General features: G+C 44.7%; 1 protein-coding gene across 2 annotated transcripts in view; it reads right to left on the bottom strand.

Moving 5' to 3' along the window:
• SLC24A3 (solute carrier family 24 member 3) overlaps window positions 1–10,599 on the bottom strand; it is a 111,463-nt gene that overhangs the window by 10,145 nt on the left and 90,719 nt on the right. For both annotated transcript variants that reach the window (XM_071418322.1, XM_071418377.1), the window contains exons 14-16: window positions 10,035–10,149; window positions 9,069–9,181; window positions 820–885 (exon numbers count right to left, since the gene is read on the bottom strand). In XM_071418322.1, coding sequence (XP_071274423.1) covers window positions 820–885; window positions 9,069–9,181; window positions 10,035–10,149 — 294 coding nt within the window. The remainder of the gene's footprint in view (window positions 1–819; window positions 886–9,068; window positions 9,182–10,034; window positions 10,150–10,599) is intronic.

The following is a 10,599-nucleotide window of genomic DNA, read 5'->3' as shown; positions in this document are numbered from 1 at the left end:
ATTAGTTGGAAGCAATCACAAACTGCACCAAGTGAGCTGAAAACCACAGCTCAAGTAAATCAGAGCAGCAGTCACAAAAGCCACCCTGACTTGCATCACCTCACCTTAGGTTTCTACAATGAATTTAATTTTGGCAAGAACAATCCCATTTCATTAAATCAGAAACGGATTTAAAGGCCGGGTTCCTTTATTTTTTTTTAACTGAAAATGCTTCACATGCTCCTCTGCATCTCAATCTAGAGCCACACAGTCCAAGACTGCTTGACTTAGCATAGCTTGCTCCCACCAAAGATTAACACCTTGTTATGTGGGAATTCTGTTGGTGTGCATTGCACAGGATGCCCCTCCCATCTCAAGATTTGAAGATGTCACATCATTCCTCTTCTATCATTTATGGGAAAGGTCAGGGAACACCAAGTACTGATTTCAACACTGTCAGGCACTTTTTTCTGCACTGTGCTGTGATTCAGAAGGATCCTAGAGAGGGCCAAGAAACCTGCTCAGCATTTTGTCTGCTTGTCTCACAGGACAGTGGATCTCATCATGCATCAAAGGATCTGCTTCAGCTCTAGCACAGAAATTCCTAATGGCTCCTCCCATGGAAAACACACAGGCAGGAGTGTCATCCCGTGGGAGTGACAGCTCCTGCAAAGAGCCAAATCAAGGCCTTGGGAAGCTTTTCAAGCAGGGAGCACCCCTACCCCATAACAACAGACTTTGCAACCACCATTTCAGCTGGAGGTGAGAAAGGAGCAGGTGAAGAAAATGTCTATAAAAATCCCTCTTTTGGAAAAGAAGAACAAAAGACTATATACATACTGTGACAAAAACTGATGCCAGCAGGAGACCAACAGAATATATAAGTCCTCTGCTGTTTAACCGAATCTGTAAAAGAAGGAAGTTTATCAAACCATCTCACAATTTCAAACAATATTCCTCTCTGCTTATATTTCCACAATCCTAAACTGCTGAGCTGCTAAACAGTGGCTTGCAAGCTGTAAATGCCAAGTCAGACCATTACATGGCAGATAACGTTGCCTTCTCCCTATTTTGCCAAAGGAGTCTTATTAGAGGAGCATCCTTAGGACCTGACAACATTTCACAGTGTTCCATGTGAGCTTTGCCATCCCTTGTACTATTATATCATGACATTTTCTAACTCCTGTAGAGTTCTGTAAGAACAAACAGGGGAAAGGAAATTTTGCATTCAGTTACCAGTTAAGGCTTCACAGTAGGGGAAAATAAACAAGGACACACACAAGCACCTGATTTCTTCCCCACTCTCACCTTATTTCTTCTCTAATCTTACTCCTCTCGGTGAAGGGAACAAGTCAGTAATCTCAAAACCAGAGCCTCAGGTGCTGAAAAATTGTCAGTATCAATGCATCATGGCACACTAGCATAGGCTGGACATGATTTAGCACTGAGGCAGATCAGACAAGGAGAAACCTTCCTGCCTGCAGGGCTGTGTAGCAGGCACATCACAGGCTCTGGTGCCAGCTGTCTTCATGGCAGAGCCCCAGTTACAGTCACTGTCCATGAGAAGAACTGAGATGCAGGTCCACAAAGCTGGGAAGCCATTAAACTGCCACTTTTAGAGGCTTTGAGCCTCACCTAAGGAAGTCACCTGCATCTTTAAGGCCCAAATACTTTTTAAAATGTGATTTTTGTGAGACACAAACCTAATGTTATAAAGGAAGGCTACAGGGAGTAAAGCCATCTCTCCAATCCTGCTCCTCAGCTAGAATCACACTTCTCCTTGGCTTCCCATCCTTCTCTTGGGGAACTTAATCATTATCCTTTTGGCATTTTTAAATGACCTCAAACAGCACCATCAGGGCAGCACTCAGTGGAGTCTCTCAAGGCACTTCCCTCCAGGAGCTACTGTGTGGAGGGGACATCCTTCTAGGAAAGGTTGGCTTCTCAGTGCTCCCATCCTTCCAGTTAGATTATAAAGAATCCAAATTGCAAGTGAAGTGGGTATTGCTAATGTGTCAAGCAGCACTACAATTTTAAGATTGCAGCAATACAGATACACTTGTATCCTTGTGCACCAGAGCCAGGAAATCCTTTTCACCCCACTATTGCTCCTAAATCCAGAATAATGATTTAGGTTCCCTCCCCAGGGACCACTGAGGGGAAAGGCAGAAAGGATGATCAGTCCTGACACTTGGTAACTCTCACCTGCCCTGCTCTCTGCACACCCAGGATCTTCTAAGCCAATCCATGCTGCCTGAGCTGTGCTGTTCCCTGTACACATCCTAAAACACCAGCTCACACAAATGGCACCCTTCCCTTCCCTACTGATTGCTGACACCATAAAAAAGGCTACAACCATGATGATCACTTTGTCTGAAAGGTAATGGAGGATTTCTTTAGGATGAACGTGCTGTAAGGGACAGCAGGACCATTACATTCTTATGGCCATTACATCTTAAATACAATATTCTCATCACACTGCTCAAAGAAATGGAGGATTTGGATTACTTCAGGGCATGAAGACTGATTTTGGGACTGTCTGCCTAACTGAAGATGAAAAATGTCATGATCCCACTGCTAATGTAAACTTCAGAGATGGACCAGCCCTCTTGGCTTCAGTCATTCCTGTGCATCCACTCCTCCTCTCTTGCTTTCCACCCATCAGAATGGCCCACATGTAACAGTTAACCTGCATTTCCATTATTATACAGTTCAAAAAAGCCCTACACTGACTCTGTGTACTGAAACTAAAATACACATTTAAAGCTGCCTTCCCTGCTATATCCCAAATGAACAGCAGCTGGCTAGGAAAGAGATAATATTTTACAATAAATTCCTGTCTGGATTTTGGTCAGGAATTTTGTTTGACTAGTGCAAATATTTTTTAAAACTGTCAGTATAAAATGTATCAATTGGAAAGGGATCTACAGAAAAAGGAAGCAAATGAAAAAGATGGAATTATTTTATCATGGAAAATGTCTGAATTTAACCTAAAGTGCAAAAATTTAACCTTAATGCTGCTTCTCAGTTACAACTTCATGCTCCATAAAACCAGCAGAGCATTCCAAAGGCCTCTGTGTCTAATTTGCTGAGGACAGTGCTTCAAAAAAAGAGATGTTTGGTGCTGCTTTCTTCAGACTATCTGCAAGGCTCTTCCTTGGAGGTCATTTAGGGGAATAAAAGATGCCATTAGGGATAATTCAAAAGCAGAAAATGTATGCTAATTATTTACAGCAGCTTTACCAATGTAAGAGCCACACACACCATGCTGTTCCTGTGTGGGCCAAGCAGATGTAGCAGCCCCTTCTGCAGTGTGAGCACCACTTGTTCCAGCTGTCCTTCTGTTATTTCCTATTTGCTTCTCAATTGTTTTATAGCCCTTTTCACAATATGGTTTCTGTCCTTTTCTACCTGCTCCATGGCAGAGAGGGGCCACGCATACGTCACCTCCTGAGCCTCAGTAGAAGCATCTGGAATTCTTCACACCTTTCCCAGTACTTTGAGCTCACCAGGAATATTTTTTTTACTCAAACAGTTGCACTTTTTCTTCCAGAAATTCCAGCTGTAATGTGTATCTAGTTCAGCCAAATGAGCTTCCTGACAAACCCTTTCTTTTCCTGAATTTGACTTTGGACTACCCGCTGCTGTTTCACAAATTTCCCATGAGTCTACAGCTCTGGAAATACAGATTTAACTGATTCCATTCCTATGGTAATCACCAGCCTACCCCATTTCTTATCATGACTTTTAACTAAGAGCACAGAAGCCCAGAAGATTCTGAAATTTGAAACAGAAGCTTAAGAAAAATGTGTCCTTGATCTGTCAAATTAGGGCAGAAATAGTCAAGCAGCCCTCTCATGAGACGAGTGGCATTTCCTGCAAGAGGCAACAGAATACATTTCCTTGGGATATGTGAAAATGTGCAAGCTCAGGGAAAACAAGGGCAGCAAAACATTCAAAACTCACAGTAAGGGAGGAGATAATTTCAGGTTTTGGCAAAGACTGGAAAATGAGTCTCAGCTGGAGTCCTTTTAATTGTATAAGGAAAAGTCCAGTCCCCTGTTCATTTAAGAATAGGAAGTGCCTCTTCCCCAAGAGAGAACAGGCTGCAGAAGAAGCACTCCCTCATGCTGCAAGGAGGAAAAATTAGTATTCCCAAACTCCCCTTTGAGAACTGGCTTGTGTGTAGGGGCTGAAACAAGGCAGAAGAATGCTGTTCTGGCTGATCATGCACAGAAGGTTTGCACATTCACAGCCTCCTCTGTCAGAGTTTGAGGGGGGGCCACCTCCCTGCTGCTTGTGCAGCAAATGCAAAGAGGCTGCCACCAGCTCCAGCCATTCCCATGCTGCTGTGGTAACCAAGGCTGAAGCCAATCAGCAGAGGAAAAACAATGGATATAAAAGTTATTCTATTCTTAAGTTCTTTGCTGGCAGCTGCTTAAGGGAAAAAAAGGAGCCATTGCCAAAACCTACACTGGTTTTGCTTCAGGGCCTTAATATGACAGAAATTACCCCAGTAAGGAATTTCAGAAGGGCTATGCTTTGTTTCCAGTCCCTCAGCTGAAAAAGCTGCAGGTCTTCTGTATGTCTGGGTATCCTTCTCCTTCAGTGTCTCTCCCTGGCAATGGAAATTCAGTCTAAATCCAGCATTCCTGAGGTCTTGCCATGAGACAGCGGTCTAAGCAAACTGGAACTTCAAACATTGATGCATTGCTGCATGTTTAAATGGAATTTCCTTCTTAAACCTGTTTTTAGACCTCTAAGAAAGTGCCCCTGTTTTGCTCCATATCACAAAATTCATTTTGCAGAGGGTACACACCTGGAATGCTGCACATGACCACTCACATTATCATGCAGGAGGTGCAGGAGCTATAGCTGGAGAGCACTCCTGTAATGATAGGAGGATTGGCAGGGACAATATTGCTCTACTACAGCATAATCATCTCAATAATCTCTCTGCCACAAAGCCAGGGAGCCAGCTTTGTCCCAACAAACAGTGCCTTGGAATTTAACCAGTGAAAATCAACTGGTCAGCAAGGAGCAGAGCAGTGTGGCTTCCCATCTCCATCTGTGCTTTGCAAGGATTTGCTTCCCTCTGGATCCTCTGATGCCTAAATATGATGGGATTATTTCTGCTGTCTCAAGCTGCTTGTTTGGGTAGAAAGAGTATCAGGTCTCTCAGGCTGTCAAACTTTGCTGAAACTGCCTGAAGTTATCAGGCAAAGGAGCACATTGGACTGACATGATTATACTCCCAAATGCTGACGTGATCAAATCAACCTGGCTCTTTATCCTTAGGCTAAAATTCCTGTTCTCTGAAATACTGCTGGATGATGTCTGGTTTACATGCAAAACAAAATATTCCAGAGGAAAGCAACTGGATAGAAAATAAGGAGGAAAAATCCTTCCACTCTGCATATGCCAGGTGCACTGGGGAAGGATGCTTACTGGACTACAGAGACAGCAACGTGTCCAGGACTCAATGCTGGAAGAGAGGAGAGAGTGAATATGTCAAAGGACTCTGAAGGTCCAGAGGGATGCTGCTTTTGCTCCCAAAGCCCTGCTGGCCTGCCAGATTAGCTGTGTACACAACAGAAGGGGAGAGCTGCTGCAAGAGGGTGGCCAAGTGAGCAGTGGAGGTGGAAGCTCCAGTGGGAAGCAGAGGGAGGCAGAGTTAGTATCTGGACATTAATGAGGGTTCAGAAACAAGGACCCTTGAAATAATAAACATATGGCTGGGTTAAAGACTTGGCAATGTAAAAACAGAAGGGATCTGATGTGGAAAGTTTAATCCTGAACAGATCTGCCTTTTCATGGAAAAAGGGTTGGTGGCTTGGTCCAAGCCAGGAATTCTGGAACTGACACTTGAGCTGAAGGCAGAGGGTGAGGCACTTGCAGCGTAACCACATCCTAGGGGAAGATGTTTCATTTAAAGCAGGAACACAGAAGGAAAACCTCCTTCTCTAGACAGATGCTTCCAAGATGCAGCTTGAGAATCCTAAGATGGTTTTCCTCTCCTTTCTTGTAATAAGGAAGGCAGAATAAAATAAACACTAAGCTGAAGCATAAACTGACAACAGGGCTGGGGAAGCAGCAGTCAGAAGAGAGGCACTCAATCAAAATGTGATTTAGACACAAGACGTGTCTCCAGGGATTCACAGCTTATTTCCAGTTCTGGAATTCACCTACTGTGACTCCAGCAAGCTCATTTGTCTCTCTGACAGGTCCCCCTCCTGCTCTTTTCCTGACTCATTCTGTTAGATCACAAAGCTGCCTTTTCCCCACTCAGACACTATCCCATGGAGTAAGCTTGTTTAAACAAAAAGTCGATTCCACATGAAGCCACTTACCAAGAGGAGATACTACAGAGACACATTTGGGTCCTGCCAAACACCAAAGGAGCAGTACTAAACCCTGTACAATTAGCCCAGAAATCACCTAGCACTTCTGACTCCCAGTGATATTGAGTGGACAACCAGGCTGGCCTGAGCCCACGAGCCCCAGTGCAGTTAGCAGGGCCTGCTCATGCAAGCAGCCCAAGGCTCAGCCTGACAGACCTCAGGAGCTGGAGCTCCACATCTGCTGCCCCCTCTGACCTGGGTGCCAGGGATGATGGCCACACTCCTGGAATAACAACCAGCATCTTGGAGCTCTAGGCACTGTCACCAAGGTATACCCGACCCAGCTAATGCCAGCCTTTGCTAGCAAGGTAGTAATACTTCAAAAATTAATTACTAATAACAGGGTGAGGAAGGGGGGCTAGCTTTGTTTTAAAGTCCAATTACCCAAGAATTTGGAGAGAAATCCAGGAACAGCAAGTGAAAACTGAGGAAACTCTCTTTTGCTAATTGTGGGGCAGTTTCCAAGACTGCCTTTTCTAACCATGTGATCACACTGTACAATGGACATTTTGGGTATGCAAAACAGTAGCGATACTGTTATGCCTCCATGAAAGCTGGCGGCTTCTGTTCAGCCACTTCTTTTCATCCTTTTTCACAAAAATATAGATGAGCTACAGATAAATTGCTCATTAAAGAAGGGGATTTTATTCCTACAGCACTGCTTCCTCGTGGCACTCCTATATCCAAGAAGAGGGAAGATGTGAGGAACTAAAGGCTGGTCAGCCTGACCTTGATCCCTGGGAAGATGACAGAGCACATGATCATGGGAACCACTTCTAAATACACAAAGGACAGACATGTTAATTTATGGGGGGGAAATCCCTCTGACCCTGCCTGACAGCCCCGTAGGATGAGGGGGGACTTGCTGGGTGAGGGGAGAGCAACAGACATTGTTTATGTTGACTTTAGCAGGGCTTCTGGCATTCTCTCAAACATCCTCAGAGACAAACAGAGGAAGAACAGTCTAGAAAAGTGGCCAGTGGAATGGCCTGATAAGCAGCCAAAGCACTGTGCTCCAAGGCCAGCGGGGGGTCAGTCACTAGGGCCTTACCCCAGGGGTCAGGACTGCTTGGTGCCTTTTTTAATGAACTGGATGATGGGGAGAGAGATTTTAGTGCCTTTTTTAATGAACTGGGTGATGAGGAGAGAGCAGACTCAGCAAGTTCACAGTCCATATGAAACCAAGGAAGGTGGCTCGTGCTCTGGAGGACTGTGCTGCCATACAGAGGGAGCTGGACAGGCTGGAAAAATGTGCAGGCAGCAAACTCATTAATATCCACAAAGGGAAATGAAAAGCCCTGCACTTGGGAAGGAATAACTCCACAGATCAGCTGGAAAGCAGCTTGGCCAAGAAAGACCTGTTGATCCTGGTGGACACCAAGATGGAGCATCAACAGCATCCTGGGCTGCATCAGAGGTGTTGCCTGTAGGGAGAGGAAGATGATCCTTCTCTGCTCACATTGGTCCAGCTCTGGGCTCCTCAATACAAGGAAAATATGGACTTGGAGCAAGTCCAGTGAAGGACCACAAGGAAGATTTAAGGGATGGCAGCATCTGACATACAGAGAGGCTCAAAGAGCTGTGACTGTTCAGCCTAGAGAAGAGAAGATTCAGATTCAGGGGGATCTTAGACATGTGCATGAATACCTGGTGGGAGAACACAGTGAAGGTGCAGCCAGACTCTCCTGAGTGATATCCATTGAAAGGACAAGAGGAACCACACTATTTTAAATGCAGAGATATATGAATGCTTTTGACTGTTGAGAGTGGTTAAAAATCAAACAGACTGCTGACAGTGGCTGTGCAGACTCCATCTTTGGAGGTACTCAACACTCAACAGGACAAAGTCCTAAGCATTCTGCTCTAGCTGGCCCAGCTTTGAGCAGAGGGCGGGGGACTGGACAATCTCCAGAGCTACTTGTCAAGCTCAGCAGTTCTGTCATTCTCCTGCCTTTTAACTTTGCATTCACTCAGTGACTGTAATCAAGAGTCTTCTCTCTGCCCTACCCTGCTGTCTGTGGGGTCCAGGTAACAGCAACAGCCACAGTGACTTCCCTCTAGAACTCTGTGGCATCTCCTGCTTTTACTTCTCAGAAGGAACCTTGCAGCAGCTCTGGGGCAGAGGTTGGCTCTTATTCTTTACTTCCCAAGTGATAAAAGTTCATTGGTGTTTGGTATTTTGTCTTAAACAGGAAAGCTCTGCAGAGTTTCCTGCTGACGGACATGCTCTGAAACACGCAATTATTTAACAGCTTCCTTCACTTTGCAGTGTGTTAACAGTTTAGTAATGCCAGAATTTTTCTTAGCAGAAGCCCTGCAAATCTCATCTACATTTTATATTTCACCTGTGTGTTTATCCCCTCTGCCTTATTAAAAACAGAGTCATTCTTACTTGGAATACATTCAAGAGTATGAAAATCCAGTGCACTCTAGTAAAGCTAGCTTACTCCAGCACAGACTTCTGTCTTCCAGGAAGAAATGGAAGTACTTGTCCTCAAAAGGATGGGAGATGTCCAGTGACAATTAATTTCTACTTCTCCCATATCATAACAGAGAAAATTACTTGTTTTTTCAAATAAAATCCATAGAATTTTGGACTTTTTTTTTTCCTAGAGAGATCTGGCTTATTCAAAATGAATAAATAAGTCATAAATAAGTAACAATGATGTGAACAAATGCAGGACTTACGTAAGATCCATAATTCACTGCTAGGGTCTGCAAAGCCCATGGAAGGCCTAGGCCAATTAAAATATCAAAAACATTGCTTCCGATGGAATTGGACACGGCCATATCCCCCATACCTGCAGGAATGGAAACCACAAACGCTCAGACATGTCTCAGAAAAGTCCTGCAGCTTCAATCTGAACTAATCCAGGCAATTTCCCCCGATTAAGGCCAAGATTTGTGGAAGATGCCCCTCACTCCCTCCCTTCCCTTTGCCCCCCATCACACAAGGCCAGCAGGCTTAAAGGGGCTTAATCCACCTTTGAGGATCATGTGAGAATTCCCCTCTTCTAATCCTCTGCTGCTGAGGGGACCTGCTGTGCTGGCTGTGACCTGCCAGTCCTCTGGTGCCATGCTCAGGGGGACTTTTGACCCTTTACTGTGACCATGACACATGAGCTTCTGCACTGGATTAATTGCAAAAGGTCTTTGAGCCATCTCTTCAGCAGCTGCTTATTTCAGTGACAAGCCACTGGTTTTGCTCCCCAGAGCAGTACTGGCTTCTTGCTTTTCCTCTTTACACACCTGCTGCAAGGGCTACAAATATGGGGGAGCTGCTTTCCTTAAAAACAGCAGTATCTTCCAGTCCTTATGACTGTGAAGAAAAGCTGGAAGGTGACCTGAAAGATTCTTATGCCAATAAATAGTTCTATACCACTGATACTCAAATTAAGAAAATTACTGTGGTTATTGAGGAAGGCTTGAAGCTGACAATACTGCCAGAACTTGTTCCACACTTCTGTTGAGAACCTGTTAACTGCTTTGCAATAGCAGCACAATTTATTTCCTTCTTCGTTCTTGTTTTAAATTCCAGGCTTGTGGAAAGAGCTCTGTATATTCTCCTGCTGAGGAAACATCTGTGCTACCTGAGGAGGAGCAGAATGTCAGGACACAGCTCCACAGCAGGATGCCATCCCTGCAATGACCCACCTTGCCTGGCCACGATCAGGCTGGCCATGCAGTCTGGCACACTGGTTCCTGCTGCCAGGAAAGTGATGCCCATGATCACGTCTGGAATTCCCAGTGTGTACCCAATGATTGTCACCTAAGGAGAGCATGAAAGAAACTGTCAAGCTGTTTACAAGAATTAAGAGCTGACACCAACTTGGCCCAAATCTGCAAGATGCTGAAACAGAGAGTATCTCTCAGTGCAAACTCACATTTCCTTTAGACCAAGGCAGTTACAGGCTTTGTTGGTATATTCATCAACTGGCAGGGCATAGCACTCACCTGCTGTGTACCCTCTCAGGTTAGCTGTTCCATACATTTCCTCCACAGTTTTCCTGATACTAATCTGGAAAAGAGACTGTATGGTGGCTCACTACCCTGGGTAGCTGTCTCCTGATCTTGGATGAAGTTTGTAAACATTATTATATACAAATACTAGCTTGGATGAGGTTTTTAAACATTGTTATACACAAATACCAGCTAAGCAGACACAAAACCACCCTATGGCTCTAGTTCTGCAGGAATTTGACTGAATGTCATGCTATTG

The sequence above is a fragment of the Agelaius tricolor genome, unplaced genomic scaffold (genome assembly GCF_023055355.1).
Source record: "Agelaius tricolor isolate 1412-34295 unplaced genomic scaffold, bAgeTri1.0.p SCAF_1, whole genome shotgun sequence".
Lineage (NCBI taxonomy): Eukaryota > Metazoa > Chordata > Aves > Passeriformes > Icteridae > Agelaius > Agelaius tricolor.
The sequence above is the reverse complement of the archived record's forward strand: the minus strand, read 5'-3'. Positions and strand labels throughout refer to the sequence as shown.